Source organism: Lepidochelys olivacea (genome assembly GCF_965140295.1).
Source record: "Lepidochelys olivacea isolate rLepOli2 genome assembly, chromosome: 26".
Lineage (NCBI taxonomy): Eukaryota > Metazoa > Chordata > Testudines > Cheloniidae > Lepidochelys > Lepidochelys olivacea.
Genome location: NC_140436.1, coordinates 14,301,086 through 14,317,572, shown reverse-complemented (window position 1 = coordinate 14,317,572; position 16,487 = coordinate 14,301,086). Strand labels below are relative to the sequence as shown.

The 16,487-nt window shown below is 54.5% G+C and overlaps 1 protein-coding gene across 1 annotated transcript in view; it reads left to right on the top strand.

The window, feature by feature from the left end:
- SNRNP200 (small nuclear ribonucleoprotein U5 subunit 200) overlaps nucleotides 1–16,487 on the top strand; it is a 38,206-nt gene that overhangs the window by 16,794 nt on the left and 4,925 nt on the right. The window contains exons 19-35 of the mRNA XM_084615017.1: nucleotides 1,415–1,546; nucleotides 2,482–2,670; nucleotides 3,705–3,902; nucleotides 4,428–4,580; nucleotides 4,750–4,830; nucleotides 5,232–5,315; nucleotides 5,869–5,975; nucleotides 6,584–6,702; nucleotides 7,970–8,124; nucleotides 8,574–8,763; nucleotides 9,458–9,631; nucleotides 12,193–12,353; nucleotides 13,809–14,036; nucleotides 14,559–14,750; nucleotides 14,834–15,012; nucleotides 15,771–15,922; nucleotides 16,365–16,473. Of these exons, the coding sequence (XP_084471143.1) occupies nucleotides 1,415–1,546; nucleotides 2,482–2,670; nucleotides 3,705–3,902; nucleotides 4,428–4,580; nucleotides 4,750–4,830; nucleotides 5,232–5,315; nucleotides 5,869–5,975; nucleotides 6,584–6,702; nucleotides 7,970–8,124; nucleotides 8,574–8,763; nucleotides 9,458–9,631; nucleotides 12,193–12,353; nucleotides 13,809–14,036; nucleotides 14,559–14,750; nucleotides 14,834–15,012; nucleotides 15,771–15,922; nucleotides 16,365–16,473 (2,603 nt within the window). The remainder of the gene's footprint in view (nucleotides 1–1,414; nucleotides 1,547–2,481; nucleotides 2,671–3,704; nucleotides 3,903–4,427; nucleotides 4,581–4,749; nucleotides 4,831–5,231; nucleotides 5,316–5,868; nucleotides 5,976–6,583; nucleotides 6,703–7,969; nucleotides 8,125–8,573; nucleotides 8,764–9,457; nucleotides 9,632–12,192; nucleotides 12,354–13,808; nucleotides 14,037–14,558; nucleotides 14,751–14,833; nucleotides 15,013–15,770; nucleotides 15,923–16,364; nucleotides 16,474–16,487) is intronic.

The following is a 16,487-nucleotide window of genomic DNA, read 5'->3' as shown; positions in this document are numbered from 1 at the left end:
CGACCTGTCTGTGACTTTGATCTGAACCGTATTCATGTCCTGGTACTCCGTTTCTCCCTGTGGCGTGATGCGTGAGTGATGCAGTTGTGGTAGTTAGCCCTGCCTGCTGCCCGCAAGGATGCAGTGGCTTTGTAGGGAAGATGTCCTGTTGTGGGAAGAGCAGGGTTCTGCTGAGCACAGGATAACATTGTCCCTTTACCCCCACTTTGTAAAGAACTTTGGGGGCAGTGAGACTGAGGTCCTATTTTACAGCTGGAGAATCTAAGGGCTGGAAAGGGTAATTGCCCTTAGACTTGTGACTTCTCTGGGGCAGGGAGAGTATTTGCCCTGGGTTGGGGCAGTGTCCAGCACAATGGAGTCCTGGCCCATGACATGGGCTCCTCGGTGCTACTGCAGTATAAATAAGAGGGAGTGCTGTGATAGATGGCAACACATGCCTTACGATATCCTGAATGAACTTCCCTGGGAGCTTGTCTACATTAGGAACACTCCAGGGGCCCAGTTGTAGTGCTTCAGTGTAGACAATACCACCACCTCTGGGAGAGGTTCTCCCATCGCGGTACTTAACCCACCTCCTCAAAGGCTAGCTAGGCCAGCAGAAGAATTCTTCCATCCGCCTCGTGCTGTCTTCACCTGGGGTTAGCTCAGCGTGGCTGAGTCTCACAGGAGTGTAGATTCTTCAAGAAAACCCATTGTCTACGAATGACCTACTCCTGGACACTCCAGCTCAAAGACCCCTGAACGGTATAAAGTGGGGGGGACTAACTCTGTCTGGGTGTGCTTGTTCTGAGCTGAAGCTGTGATGAACTGGTAACCCCACGGAATCCCTCGGGTGGGGGCTGAAGGACTGCTCCTGCCAGAATTCATGTGCGGGTTGAGATGAACCCTGGTAAGCTTAGTACCATGTGTGTGGGTTCTTTGATCATGTTTCTCTGGAGTGCTTTTCATTTGAAGAGTAAAGTAGGCTTGCACAGGAAGTGCTGTGTGGTACCTTTTTACCGGCTCTGAAGAGAAAGCCGGTGCCCTTGTCAGTATCTCTGCTGGGACGCTGAGGCAGGGAGCTGTGGAGTCTGGAAGTACCTGGTCAGAATGAAGAGAGTTGCGGGTCTCCACGCAGAAAGGCAGTGCTGGGGAGCTGGAAACCTCCAGGGTGCTCTTGGCTGGACTGTGGAAGGGGCATATCAGTTCAGTTGCTCAGAACTGTGACCGGCCTGACTCACCCAAGGTCAGGCAGCCCGTGGCAGATCTGGGGATAGGCCTCAAGTCTCCCAGGCTGGGGTCCTCTCCACTGAGCTCTGGGTGCGTGGAAGGAGACTTTCTGGCACACTGGTCCTGTTGGAGCAAGAGCCAGTATCTGCTGGGGTTTCCTGTGGGAACGAGCGAGCGAACCAGGCCCGCTGTGTTTCTGCTCCAGGTTCTGGTCTCCACAGCGACGCTGGCCTGGGGTGTGAACCTTCCCGCGCACACGGTCATCATCAAAGGGACACAGGTGTACAGCCCGGAGAAGGGCCGCTGGACGGAGCTGGGTGCTCTGGACATCCTGCAGGTAAAGTCCTAGTGGTAAAGCTGCTCTGACCATCCCGAGCAGGTTCCTCTCCTATTGGAATCTGCCTCCTGAGTCCTCCCATGTGATCAGCCACAGCTGCCACCGCTTCCCATAGCTAAGGGTCCGTGTTGGTCATGGAGGTCACGGATTCCGTGACTTTTGATCTCCGTGCCTGCTTCAGTGGCCGGGGCACGTAGCCCGGGAGCCACCTGAGAAGCTCGGACAGCCCCTGCACCAGGCACGCTGGCTGCTGCTGGGGCAGTATTGGGCTCCCCTGCCCCCCAGTAGCAGGAGTTTGGGTGTGGGGGTGCTCAGGGTTGGGGATTGGGATGCAGGGTGGTGCTTTCCTGGGGGGGGCTCCCCAGAAGGGCAACAGCAACCCCCCTCCCTCAGCTCCTAGCTCCATGTGCTGCCTCCGCTCGCAGGCACCACCCCTGCAGCTCTCATTGGCCAATGGGAGCTGCAGAACCAGGGCTTGGGGCAGAGCGACAGGTTGCTGCTTCCCTAGGAGCTAGGTAGGGAGCCTGCCCGTGGCACCCCCCGAGCTGTCCTCCCAAGGTGCCCCCCTTTCTTCCCCCCCCCCCCCCAAAAAAAAATTGTAGTCGGGTGTATAGTAAAAATCATGGACAGGTCACAGATTGTGAATTTTTATCCATGATTTTTACTAAAAAAGTACCTGTGACTAAAACGTAGCCTCCCCCATAGCCAACCACCCCCGGCTGGACTGTCTTGACTGTTTGAGCTGAACCCCAGAATAAGTGTGCTGGTAGGAGTGAGGACAGAAGAATGACCCCCCCGCACCATGTACACCTCCCGCTCTGTCGTGGGTAGCTGAGCACTGACTGGCTTGTGGCACTGCAGTTAGGGAAATGTTTTGCTGTTGGCTAGGCTGAAAGCTCTTCTCTGCATCTAATTAAGCCTTTTATTTATCCTAGATGCTTGGCCGTGCTGGGAGACCCCAGTACGACACAAAGGGCGAGGGGATTCTCATCACGTCGCACGGAGAGCTGCAGTATTACCTTTCCCTACTCAACCAGCAGCTCCCTATCGAGAGTCAGATGGTGTCGAAGCTGCCAGATATGCTGAATGCAGAGGTGGTGCTGGGGAATGTCCAGAACGCAAAGGTGAGAGTCTGGTTGCGTCATCCCTCCCACCCCCCAATTGCACCTTTGTATTGAAATGTTCACAACACACCTGAACCCTGGGCCTGGCGGAGAGAAGGGTGTCCTGTCTTCTGTGGCCATTCCTGGTGGCTTGCTGGACAGACTGCTCGGAAAGGCACAGAACACACTGGCCTGCCCTGGACAATCTTTTGCATCTCCATGTGCCTTCTAGTACTGTCGATAGGGGTAGCAGAAAACCCAGCCCCATCACTGAAAAGGGCATGGTGCTTGATATAGATGTGCAGATTGTAAAAGGGATGGAGCACACATTCAATCCAGCGTAGGACTGGGGTTTGTGTGTAAATCGAAATCATCTGTAAGTGAAGCATTTTGGCTATTTCATGACCTTTGGCTTCCAGTTGGTGCCTGAGCTGGGGAGAGAATAGTGTCCTGAGGCAGCGAGTGAAATGATTTTTGCTCCCTGGTCCAGGATAGGCGCTTAGAAAAATGTATTCGCCCTGAAGGCATTTACATTAAACTGTGATCTGTCCGTTTCTGGATCGCCGCTTCGTCTTCACAGTATTCCCCTGCTTATGGCTAGCTTTCTTGGCTGGAATCTCTTTACATTGCAGCGTGGTTTTGCTGGCCAGGGTGTCTGAGATGAGCACTCTCTGGCACGTGAATGTGGGGCGCCCAGCTCTGAGGATAGGGAGCGTTTATTTTGCACTTTGATGGTTCTGCAGATAATGGCCTCTAACCCTAAGACAGGAGGAGTGCAGGAAAGTGGCTTGTACTCAGGAGGGTGCAGGTTAAGGTCAGTTATGACAGTCTGCCAGGGGTAGGAGCTGCCTCTTCTCCGCTTCCAGTTTTTTCTAGTTCTGATGTTTCATGAGGCCTCAGACTTTAAAACTGCCCCCCCAGTTACTTGATCTAGGCGGGGTCACATCATGGTAAGTTTTGGGCCTTGAACCAATGGTCTCCATAACTTCCTGCTTCAGGGACAGTAGTGTGCCCACTCAGCTGAAATATCCCTGGTTCTCGGTGTCTGTCTGTAGGATGCAGTGAACTGGCTGGGCTACGCCTACCTGTACATCCGAATGCTGCGCTCCCCATCGCTCTATGGGCTCTCTCACGATGACCTGAAGGGAGACCCCTTGCTGGACCAGCGCCGGCTGGATTTGGTTCACACTGCAGCACTGATGCTAGACAAGAACAATCTTGTGAAGTACGATAAGAAGACGGGGAACTTCCAGGTGAGGCAGGGGAAGGGTGGGGACTCACTGAAGCCAGATGGGGAGAAGGGTGTGAGCTGCCTCCTAAAGGTGGCTATAGATCAGCCACAGCGGGTGTTTGGGGAGCATAGCGGCTGCTGCCTTCCAGCCTGGAGCTCTAGGGAGTCACTGATCTGAAGAGACGGAAGGGGTGGGTTGAAGTAGCTCCAAATGTCGGTATCCTCATGCACGCTGCTGCCTCCTTGTTGAGCAAATTGCCATCGCGGCCTGGGTTTCCTCTGCTTTGGAGATGGAAGTAGAGAGGCTGGGGCTGAGGGAGGGATCTGTGTCCCTGACAAGATTAATGTTCTCCCTGATGGATTCCTGGCTCCTCAGGGACTCTGCTCCACATGTCAGGAGCCTTTGTGCTTGCCAGCTTCATTACGCATCTTCCAGCGAGCTCCAGGCCGCTCCTTTCTGCCTGGCTCAGCCCCCTGATCAGCCAGAGGGTCTCACTCCACCACCACAAACTGGAGTTACTCCTTCCTCCCTCCCTCCCTCCTCCAGGTGACTGAGCTGGGCCGCATTGCCAGCCACTACTACATCACCAATGAGACTGTGCAAACCTACAACCAGCTCCTGAAGCCCACCTTGAGTGAAATCGAGCTTTTCCGGGTCTTCTCCCTGTCCTCTGAGTTCAAGAACATCACTGTGCGGGAGGTATGGCTCGGGGGCTGGCCGGGAGGGTGCATGCTGATGCAGGAGAGGTGCTCCCAGGATCTTCTCTCCTGTACCCTGGAGGAGTGCCAGGTTGTTGTTTCCCTGGTTCAGAGGGATTGTATGCGATAACCCAAGCTGGCTTCACCTCCCACCCCTTCTCTCCCTGCAGGAAGAGAAGCTGGAGCTCCAGAAGCTGCTGGAGCGAGTCCCAATTCCAGTGAAGGAGAGCATTGAGGAGCCCAGTGCCAAGGTGAGCCGCCCCTCTGCCCGCCCTCCTTGGCTCTGTGTGAGAGGAGAGCACTGTGGCACTGAACCACTCCCTGCTTCTGTTCTGTGGTTTAGGGAATGTTTGATCCTGTTGCCCTGCCTCCCTTCCCTTTGTGCAGTGTCCTGGACAGGAGCATGGGTTGCTTGAAAACAGAGCCACACACAGACAGATGCTTCAAGAATGATTGGGCTGATTGGGTCAGGCTGGACTACTTTCCTGCACTGGGGGGTGGGAAGGAACTCAGTAACTCCCCCAGTACTGTTGCGAGCCCTGACCAGCTAGGAGCTCTTCCTTCCCTCCCACCCCTCTTCCCCAAAGATGGGAGGCTCTCAGCTGATACCCCGTTAAGGCTTTGCTCTAACTCCTGTTCTTGCCGTCTGTAGATCAATGTGCTCCTGCAGGCCTTTATCTCCCAGCTGAAGCTGGAAGGGTTTGCTCTGATGGCAGACATGGTGTACGTCACCCAGGTGAGTAGGAACTTCCGTGGGTAGAAAATCGGCCACTGTCTCGGAATGACCCTCTCTCTGCCCCAGTGCCCTTATTTGCAAGGTGGGGATAATGCCTGCTCCTCGGGGGCTGGGAGGGTTAATTGCTTTGATGGTTAAGAGGGCTGTGAATTTGTAAGGGGGGCTAATTCCTGTCAGCTGGGTGGTGGCCCTCTTCGAACTCGCCATGCTCTGCTCATTAATAAATGAATACATGAAAATTACTGCAGGCGAAAGCTAATTTATTTTGGAGAGACGCGACCTCCGGGTCTTAACTCTGCAACAGATCTTGAATCTGAAATATTGACAGATTAAGTAACCTTAACACATACCAAGTTGCTGGCTATAGATGGCCCAAGGATTGCCGGTCGTGTGGCTGGATGGTGGAGTTGGTGGGCAGGAGGAGCCGTTTCTCAGATTGGGGTAGGAGCAGGGCAGTTAGTTGTGAACTGGAAATCCCCAAAGCCTGGTCCCCCAGTGGCTGTTAAGCACACTGATCCCCAGGGCTCTGACAGCTTTCTTGTGTCCCTGGCAGTCTGCTGGGCGGCTGATGCGTGCGATCTTTGAGATTGTCCTGAACCGGGGCTGGGCACAGCTCACCGACAAGACTCTGAACCTCTGCAAGATGATTGACAAGCGGATGTAAGTGACGGCTCCGTGGCGCTCTGATTTCTGACGTGCCGCAGGCTTACCGCCTGTAACCAGGCCAGGTGTCTGATCTGCCCTGGGGGCACCGCTGACCTCCCGGTGCTCTGACCAGAGAGGCTGGTGGCAAGTGGGAGGATCGTGAGTGCAGGAACATTGACGGGAACCATACTGAGTTCTCTACAGACCAGTGAGTGATGAGGGACGAGAGAGTAACCTTAATTCCTGGGACAGCCTGGATGCCGGCTGCCCTCTGTGCAGTTGGCATGGATGCACCTGCAGAGATTGTCTCTCAGCCAGAGAAAGTGGTGTCTAGTGTGTCGTATCCCGGGGCTCTTGGAGCCTGAATTCCGCGTCCCATGAATGTGGACGTGCTGTCGGGGGGCTCTGATTGTAGGGAATGGAGGAGCACAGTCTCTGGGCTCATGGGAATGACGGCCGTACCCGAGTAGGGGGGAAACATGAGCTGTGGTGGGGTATGGGTGCTTGTAATGGCACAGTTGAAACGGCTGGCGTCTTTCCCGGTGGGGGGACGTACGCGCACGCCTATCCCGATGGCGCTGGCTATCCCCTTGCTAACTCCGGCGCCCCGCTCGCCCCCATAGGTGGCAGTCCATGTGTCCCCTGCGCCAGTTCAGGAAACTGCCTGAGGAGGTGGTGAAGAAAATTGAGAAGAAGAACTTCCCATTTGAACGTCTCTATGACCTGAACCACAATGAAATCGGTATGGGAAGGGGGGCGTCTGTACCAAGGGGGTCCCTGCATTTGAGCCACTCACAGCTTTCATCGCTCTCCCTTTGCTTTTCCCCACGGGCAGGGCAGCTCTGGAGAAGGCAGTGGGAGGGTGGCTTTTGCTTGCCAGCTCCATATCCTCCCAGAGCAAAGGATGTCAGGGGAGTGTGACAGAGGGCAGCTCGCCTACTTCCCAGGTCACCCGTGTGGTCAGATGTTGGCTGCGGGTGTGTTCTCTCCGGCCAGACAGCAGGCTCAGTTACACTGCCCAGTAAGCGCAGACTCCGTTCGTAGGGAAGGAACTTGGACAGGTTGATTATCGACGAAGCTCAGCATTGGGGCCTTATACTTCAGTGCGTGTATTCCCCTGACAGTGGACACAGCACAGTTAGCGGGACTTTCCACTATCCCCTCGGCTGGCCGAAGACACTCCTTGTGAGACCCTGCTTTATACGCCGAGACAAACCAGTTCCGTACCGCCTCTCTGGCGTATCTGAGTGCCACCCATCACCTTGTACCTGTTGGTTTACTCAGAACAGCTCTGTCCTTCATGCTGTCATCCTGACCTAACCTTTAAGATAGGTTAGCATGTTCCTGTTATCTCAGGGGAATGTGTTAGTATCGGGGTGTTCTGGTACCCCCCTTTTGGAATGTGTTTGCGTGTGGCTTCTTGTACCTAGCACTGCTCGGGAATGGGTGTTTCTGCAATAGCAGCCCTGTGTTTGCCAGATTCTGTGAGCAGGACCTGCCTCTTGCTCACAACTTAACTTTGCTTTAGAGCAGCTAAGCTTTGACCCCTACTTTAGCTCAGGCCTTTGATACAAGACCTTACGTCTCAGGCCTTCTTTCTACTACAACTTACCCCTAGGTTCTGTCTCTGTTAGGTCATTGCCAGGCTTCTGTGTCCTTAGCCTTTCCCTGGGACCAGATGGATGCACTTGTTGCTGGATCTTATACATCGACTGTAAAGCTCCTCAGGGCACCGAACAGCCTTTTGTTTGTACAGTGCCTAGCACATTGGGGGCTGGATGAGGCCCCATTGGTGCTACCACAATACATATAACATCCAGGGAATGGGTTTGGCCTGAGGGCATTGCTGTGGGAACGGGTGCCCTCGGATCACGATGCTCCCGATGTGAAACAGCTGCTTCTCCTTGAGGATGCCCTTGAATTGGAGAAGCACTGAGCTTGTGGGTCCATCTGCTTGCCCGTTCTCTTCCCCCCAGGGCTGCCCATAACATTTGTGTCCTGCATTACAGGGGAGCTCATTCGGATGCCGAAGATGGGCAAGACGATCCACAAGTACGTTCATCTGTTCCCAAAGCTGGAGCTGTCTGTCCATCTCCAGCCTATCACCAGGTCCACCCTGAAAGTGGAGCTGACCATCACCCCGGACTTCCAGTGGGATGAGAAGGTGAGAGATGCCCCCAGAGACACGCAGTCCTGGCTGACCAGGTCACAGGGAGGGCGGCAGCTTGATGGCAGATTGGAAAACCATCCATTTAGCTGGAGAGAAGGTTAAGGGGTGACTTCATCACAGCCGATAAGTCCCTACCTGGGGAAGGAAGATTTAATACGGCTCTGCTTTGGGAATTGTGGGGCCGGTCTCTGGCCTGTGCTATCCAGAGGCTCAGACTGGCAGAGCACAATGGTCCCTTCTGGCCTGGGAATCTGTGAACATCCAGGTGTGCGGTGGGACGGCACCTGGGGAGCAATGTTGCTCTGGAAGAGCTCTAGCTGCGGGTGTGTGGGCAGGGGCATGTGTGGCAAAGCTTGTCTGTGGCTGGCCTCCCCAGCGCAGGGCGGGTCAGAACGGGCGAGATCTGGGTTCTGTGCTGCAAAGCTTGCTGCTGTCTTGTCCAGGTGCACGGCTCGTCTGAAGCCTTCTGGATCCTGGTGGAGGATGTGGACAGTGAAGTGATTCTGCACCACGAGTACTTCCTGCTGAAAGCCAAGTATGCCCAGGACGAGCATCTCATCACCTTCTTCGTGCCGGTATTCGAGCCGCTGCCCCCGCAGTACTTCATCCGGGTGGTCTCAGACCGTTGGCTCTGTGAGTCTCCACCTGCCCGCCGGGCTGGGGTGTCTTTGTGCTGTATTGCAGGGGCTCGGAGGTGCTGGAGCAGAGCCTTGCCCAAGCTGCAGTGGGGGAAATGCTTTGCCAGCCAAGCAGTGGGGGCAGGTGGCCTCTGGAAGGATCTTTTTATAAGGGAATTTGAACCTTCCCCCAAGGCCCACTGAACTGCACGTGGAACGGGTGGGACGCCTGGAGCTGTGAGCAAGCAGCAAAACCAACGCTGGCTCATGCCCTTGGGACAGAGCAGATACCTGCCTCAGTCACTGGCTGGGGAGACCTGCTGCTGTGCATTGTGGGAGGAGAGAGAGTCAGGCCCAGGTTGGACAGTGGTGGTGATTTGCTGGTGTGAGTGGCAGCTGAGATCAGTCTGTAGCAAAGGATAGCTTGTCGTGGGGGACAGGGGAGGAATGGGCAGGTGATCACCCCTCCCAGTTTGAAGCAGATGTATTTGCTTTGTGGGAGAAGTTCAGTGCTGGAAGCTGGTATTTCCCCTTGCTAGCAAGGCATTGCAACACCCGGGCACTTTCTGAGGATCTCCCATTGCTGCAGTGATCCCCGACAGTCCCTGGCCCCTACCCCATGGCTCCTGGGTGCTCAGACTCTCCGGTATGTCTGACACCGCTATGGCTGATTCTCTGTACAAACTGTTCTGATTCTCTTTCATTTCCAGCCTGTGAGACGCAGCTCCCTGTGTCCTTCAGGCACCTGATTCTCCCCGAGAAATACCCCCCGCCCACAGAGCTCCTGGACCTGCAGCCGCTGCCCGTGTCCGCTCTGCGTAACAGTGCCTTTGAGAGCCTCTACCAGGACAAGTTCCCCTTCTTCAACCCCATCCAGACCCAAGGTGGGTACAGCTCCCACCCCACGCTGCTCCCTGGGTTGCTGAGAAGCAGGTGGCTCCGCTCCATGGGGTGGGGGTGAATGATCCTCCACATTAGATATCCTGCCTTCTCTCCCTGCCCTGTGCCTTGGGAAAGAGCAGGCTGCTGGGGTCTGAACAACCTTGGTTTGCCAGAAAGGCTTGACAGAGGCCCCACTGTGATAATCAAAGGCCAAGACCGTACTTTTCACTTCCCAAATGCTGCACCTGGGTAACAGGGATGTCCGGAGCTACAGTAGCTAATGCTCCGGGCAGTAGTGGGAGGGATTGTTTCAGCCTCTAACGACTGCGGTGGGGATAAGAACATGAGAACGGCCGTACTGGGTGAGACCAAAGGTCCATCTCGCCCAGTGTCCTGTCGTCTGACGGTGACCAATGCCAGGTGCCCCAGAGGGAATGAACAGAACAGGGAATCATCAAGTGATCCATCCCCTGTCACCCATTCCCAGCTTCTGACAAACAGAGGCTAGGGACCCCATCCCTGCCCATCCTGGCTAATAGCTGTTGATGGACCCATCCGCCATGAATTTACCTAGTTCTTTTTTGAACTCTGTTACAGTCTTGGTGTTCACAACATCCTCTAGCAATGAGTTCCACAGGTTGACCGTGTTGTGTGAAGAAATACTTCCTTTTGTTTGTTTTAAACCTGCTGCCTATTGTCATTTGGTGACCCCTAGTTCTTGTGTTATGTGGAGTAAATAACACCTCCTTATATACTTTCTCCACACCAGTCATGATGTTCTAGAGCTCTGTCATAACCCCCCTTAGTCCCAGTCTGGTTAATCTCTCCTCATACGGAACCTGTTCCATCCCCCTAATCAGTTTTGTTGCCCTTTTCTGAACCTTTTCCAATTCCAATATGTCTTTTTTTTGAGGTGGGGCAACCACATCTGCATGCACTATTCAAGATGTGGGCGTCCTATGGTGGAGCAGGGAGAGAATCTAAGCTACAAGCCCTTGTGTCAGAGGCTTGAGCTAGAGCAGTGGGCAGTCTCTGCTGATATAAAGCAAAGTTAGCAAGAGTCAGGCTCTGCCTGCGAGCAAGTTCACAGACTCTGGCAAGCACAGGGCTGATCTTGCAGAAAGACATATCCCTAAAACGTGCTGGGCACAGAGCACGCATGCAAACACCGCCCGGTATCAAATGGTACCAGAACATCCCAATATCAAGGACGGTACAAAAACATTCCCCAAAGATAACAGGAACATTGCCTAAAGATAAGGTCAGGATGACAGTATGCAATAAAGATGTTTTAGTCAAACCAACATGTTCAAGGAGACGGGTAATAACTAGCCACATCAGGCGGCAGTAACTAACTATGTCAGGGGGCAGTACTAACTTGTTTGTATCAGGGTATAAAGATGTATCTCAGGGAGTATCTTTGTCCAGCCGAGTGAGGAATGGAAAGTCCCGCCATTCACTGAGCCGTGTCCATTGTCACGGGCATACATGTCTTAGTATCCTCATAAAGTCTTCCAGGGCCTATTACCGTGCTTTGTCAACAATAAACCTGGCCTGGCGCCTTTGTCCCTTAATGGATCCTGTGGTCATTGGGTGGTTCGCTTAAGGCTGTCTGCGCAGAGCTGGGGCAGCACAAAGGGAGAACACACACGCAGCCAAACCTCTCACAACACATGGATTTTTATATTTTCTGTCTTATCTATCCCTTGCCTAACGATTCCCAACATTCTGTTACGTTTTTTGACGGCTGCTTCACATTGAGTGGATGTTTTTGAAGAGCTACCCACAAGGACTCCAAGATCTCTTTCTTGCGTGGCAATGGCTAATTTAGACCCTATCATTTTGTATGTATAATTGGGATGATGTTTTCCATTGTGCATTACTTTGCATTTATCAGCATTGAATTTCTTCTGCCATTTTGTTGCCCAGTCACCCAGTTTTGAGAGATCCTTGTGTAGCTCTTCGCAGTCTGCCTGGGCCTTAACTATCTTGAGTAGTTTTGTGTCATCTCCACCTCACTGTCTACCCCTTTTTCCAGATCATTTATGAATATGTTGAATAGGATTGGTCCCTATACAGACCCCTGGGGGACACCACTATTTACCTCTCTCCATTCCATAATATACCCATGGGGGCAGATTACCCCACATCTGCCTGGTGGCGGAGATCCTTACACCTTCTTCTGAAGCAACTAGTGTTGTCCTGTTTAGGAGAGAGCCTGTGTTCTGGTCTTAAAATGCTTCCCAGTGCCTGCCAAGTCAACCTGGAAAGAGTCTGCATTGTAATGCTCCTCCTGTGAGGAATTCCTGTTAGGTGTTTAGAAGTACTGCCCTACTAGCGTGCCTTGGCCTGGAGGGGCCTCCTCTGGGGTGATGGTGCGAGTCTGTCTGCCAGGGCTTTGGCCTGCCAGCAAGGAGGCCAGGGTAATGGGAACCTTGTCCTAGCTGCACTGGGTTGAAATCCCCAGACCTCCTCCAGGCAGTGTGGCTGGCGTTGGCTTTGGCTCAATGGTACTGCGGCAATTTGGCTACCTGGGGTAACCAAGTGTTCTGTCTCTTTCCAGTGTTTAACACCGTCTATAACAGCGACGACAATGTGTTCGTGGGCGCCCCCACAGGGAGCGGAAAGACCATCTGTGCCGAGTTCGCCATCCTAAGGATGCTGCTGCAGAACTCGGAGGGGCGTTGTGTCTATATCACCCCCATGGAGGCCCTTGCTGAGCAGGTGAGTCCCCACGGCCCTGTCTCCTGGGCGTGGGTTGGATTCCTCCTCCAGCCCGTGTGCTGGGAACTCCCAGGTCCTCAGAAGGTGGTGTGTGGGGTCTCTGTCTCTCTGTTCATAAGAACGGCCATACTGGGTCAGACCAAAGGTCCATCCAGCCCAGTATCCTGTCTACCGACAGTGGCCAATGACAGGTGCCCCAGAGGGAGTGAACCTAACAGGTAATGATCAAGTGATCTCTCTCCTGCCATCCATCTCCACCCTCTGACAAACAGAGGCTAGGGACACCATTCCTTACCCATCCTGGCTAATAGCCATTAATGGACTTAACCTCCATGAATTTATCCAGTTCTCTTTTAAACCCTATTATAGTCCTAGCCTTGACAACCTCCTCAGGCAAGGAGTTCCACAGGTTGACTGTGCGCTGAGTGAAGAAGAATTTCCTTTTATTTGTTTTAAATCTGCTACACATTAATTTCATTTGGTGGCCCCTAATATTATGGGAACAAATAAATAACTTTTCCTTATTCACTTTCTCCACACCACTCATGATTTGATAGACCTCGATCGTGTCACCCTTAGTCTCCTCTTTTCCAAGCTGAAAAGTCCTAGCCTCTTTAATCTCTCCTCATGTGGGACCCCTTCAAAACCCCTAATCATTTTAGTTGCCCTTTTCTGATGCCAGTATATCTTTTTTGAGATGAGGGGACCACATCTGCACACAGTATTCAAGCTGTGGGCGTACCATGGATTTATATAAGGGCAATAAGATATTCTCCGTCTTATTCTCTAGCCCTTTTTTAACGATTCCTAACATCCCGTTTGCTTTTTTGACTGCCGCCACACACAGTGTGGACGTCTTCAGAGAACTATCCACGATGACGCCAAGATCTTTCTCCTGATTAGTTGTAGCTAAATTAGCCCCCATCATTCTGTATGTATAGTTGGGGTTATTTTTTCCATTGTGCATTACTGTACATTTATCCACATTAAATGTCTTTTGCCATTTCGTTGCCCAATCACTTAGTTTTGTGAGATCTTTTTGAAGTTCTTCACGGTCTGCTTTGGTCTTAATTATCTTGAACAGTTTAGTATCATCTGCAAACTTTGCCACCTCGCTGTTTACCCCTTTCTCCAGATCATTTATGAATGGGTTGAACAGGTTTGGTCCTAGGACTGACCTTTGGGGAACACCACTAGTTACCCCTCTCCATTCTGAAAATGTACCATTCATTCCTACCCTTTGTTCCCTGTCTTTTAACCAGTTCTCAATCCATGACAGGATCTTTCCTCTTATCCCATGACAACTTAATTTCCCTGCTTGTACTCTGCTGTCTTGCCCCCTCCCTGCTTCCCGCAAATGTCCCTGTGACTCGGGGAGTACAAGGAAACTCCAGGGCAATCCCAGCCAAGAGCTCTGGCCCAGGGTTAACGGCAGTACCTGCTGTGCCCTGGCAGGTCTTCCTCGACTGGTACGAGAAGTTCCAGGAGCGGCTCAGTAAGAAAGTGGTCTTGTTGACGGGGGAGACCAGCACAGATCTCAAGCTGCTGGGCAAGGGCAACATCATCGTCAGCACCCCCGAGAAGTGGGACATCCTGTCCCGGCGCTGGAAGCAACGCAAGAACGTCCAGAATGTCAACCTCTTCATCGTGGACGAAGTGCACCTCATCGGGGGCGAGAATGGGGTAGGAGGCCGAGGGGGCTGGGCTGCCTTGGCGCGGTGGGGGAGGCCCGCTGGCTCCTTTACCTCAGCCCAAAGCAGTGCCCAGGGAAAGGGGTCGGGGGGAGCTAGACCACCAGGGTGGCTAATCTCGTTCCTGCTGCATGATGTACCTGGGGCAAAAAGCTATTCCAGGGCTGCCCCCTGGACTGCAGTCCTGCTGGGAGCGTACCCCTGGGCCCTGGCACTTAAAGGCCAGCAGCTACAGGGTCAAGTGGGGGGCAAGATCGGGTCTGGAGGTGGGGGGATGGATGGCCCTCCCCGCTGGAAGTCCTGCAGCTGGCTCGGAGCTGAGAAGGAGGTGGGGCTCTCCACAGAGGCCATGGGAGCCCGGGACAGCAGAGGTGCTGGCCTGCTGCCCTTCTGCAGCCTTGATGGTCATCGCTGAGTGGCTGCTTGGTGCAGGGGCTGGGGAGAGGGCTCAGGCTGACGGGCTCTTCTCCTCTCCATCCCCCCACCTGTAACCTGCCCTTGTGTCCATCCGCAGCCCGTGCTGGAGGTGATCTGTTCCCGGATGCGCTACATCTCCTCCCAGATCGAGCGGCCCATCCGCATCGTGGCCCTGAGCTCCTCGCTGTCCAACGCGAAGGATGTCGCTCACTGGCTGGGCTGCAGCGCCACGTCGACCTTCAACTTCCACCCCAACGTGCGCCCCGTGCCCCTGGAGCTGCACATTCAGGTAGGGACCCTGGAGGAGCCCCCCACCCTGGGGCTTTGGTCGGGGGCTTCACCATTCACTGCCGGCTCCTCTCTTCTACTCAGGGCTTCAACATCAGCCACACGCAGACCCGCCTGCTGTCCATGGCCAAGCCGGTCTATCACGCCATCATGAAGCACTCCCCCAAAAAGCCGGTCATTGTCTTTGTCCCGTCACGCAAGCAGACGCGCCTCACGGCCATAGACATCCTCACCACCTGTGCCTCCGATGTCCAGAGGCAGAGGTACTAGGTCTGGGTGTGGGGCAGGGGGGAGGACTGGACGGGCATTTGGGGTTTTCTCCCTCGTCCCTTCTCTGACCCTTCCCAGTGGAGAAGCCCAGGGGGGCGAGGGGAACGTGCCCTGGATGAGACCAAAGTAAGCTGCTGATCACGTGTGGTCACTGGACGTGCTGAGATCCGCCCTGTAGGGGTGTGTTAATCAGTCCCACTGGCCTGACAATTCCTCTTAGAGCCACTCTCCCCCTGGCCTCCACCTGCATGTTCAGCCATAGAGCTTCACCTTCCCGCTCCATGTCAGACTCCTGTGTGCTGTTAGAAAGCCGCTGTGTTCCATCCCAGAGGTGGCTGCCTTTCAGGCTGGGCTAAGTGACCCATGTGTGTGTGTCCTCTAACTCCAGGGGTCGCAGAGCTAGGCACTGAGACCCTGTGAGGCGGGCACCAGGGTGTGTTACGTTACACCCACTGTATCGACAGGGAAACTGAGGCATAGTGGTGAAATGATGTAATGTGGGTCCATAGTCGTAGCTGAGCCAGCGCCAGGACCCAGGTGTCCTGGCTCTTGGTCCCCTGCTCTAAAGGCTGCAGCTCCGAGCACGGGGAGGGGAACCAGCAGTCCAGGCCCTGCTGCCTGCTCTAGCCATTGATCCCACTGAAGGGGCTGAGGACTTGCTGTCAGGGTGTGAGCGCCGCTTCGGAGCGCACAGGGGCGGTTCTGGGGCGGGCAGGGCTCTTCGCTGGGCCCTGATGGTTCCTCCCCGCAGGTTCCTGCACTGCACAGAGAAGGACTTGGGGCCGTATCTGGACAAGCTGAGCGACGGCACCCTGAAGGAGACGCTGCTCAATGGTGTTGGCTACTTGCACGAGGGGCTGACAGCCATGGAACGGCGCGTGGTGGAGCAGCTGTTTGGCTCTGGTAACGGGAGCGAGCGGGGGTGGGAGCCGCCACACGTTGCTAACGTCCCCACCCTGGAGCGGGGCTAAGGAGGCCTGGAGGGGGTGGCCTGCCAAAGCCTCAGTGGCCGAGCTCTGGGAGTCTGGGTCCCACTGCCTCCTCTTTGTAACCCATTGCCCAGTGACAGCTTTACCCCCAGACCAAGTGGGGCTGGCCAGCCGGGCTTGGGCGGAGCTCTGTACGCAGCACTGGCCCAGGGGGGCTCGTGCTGCTTGCAGGGGACAGTGAGGGGCTGCTGCTCAGTGCACAGGCCGCCTCTGGGCCTGAGAGAAGGGCCCATGCCAAGTCCCCGTCCCCGACGCCCAATGGGCGTTCCGTTGGCATGGCTGGCATCCCCCAGGCCCAGGGTTTGTTTGTGAAACATCCTGCAGCTTTCTGCTGACTGCTCCTTGCTCGCCCGCAGGCGCTGTCCAGGTGGTGGTAGCCTCTCGGAGCCTGTGCTGGGGCATGAACGTAGCCGCTCACCTGGTGATCATCATGGACACTCAGTACTATAACGGCAAGATTCATGCGTGAGTATCCCTGA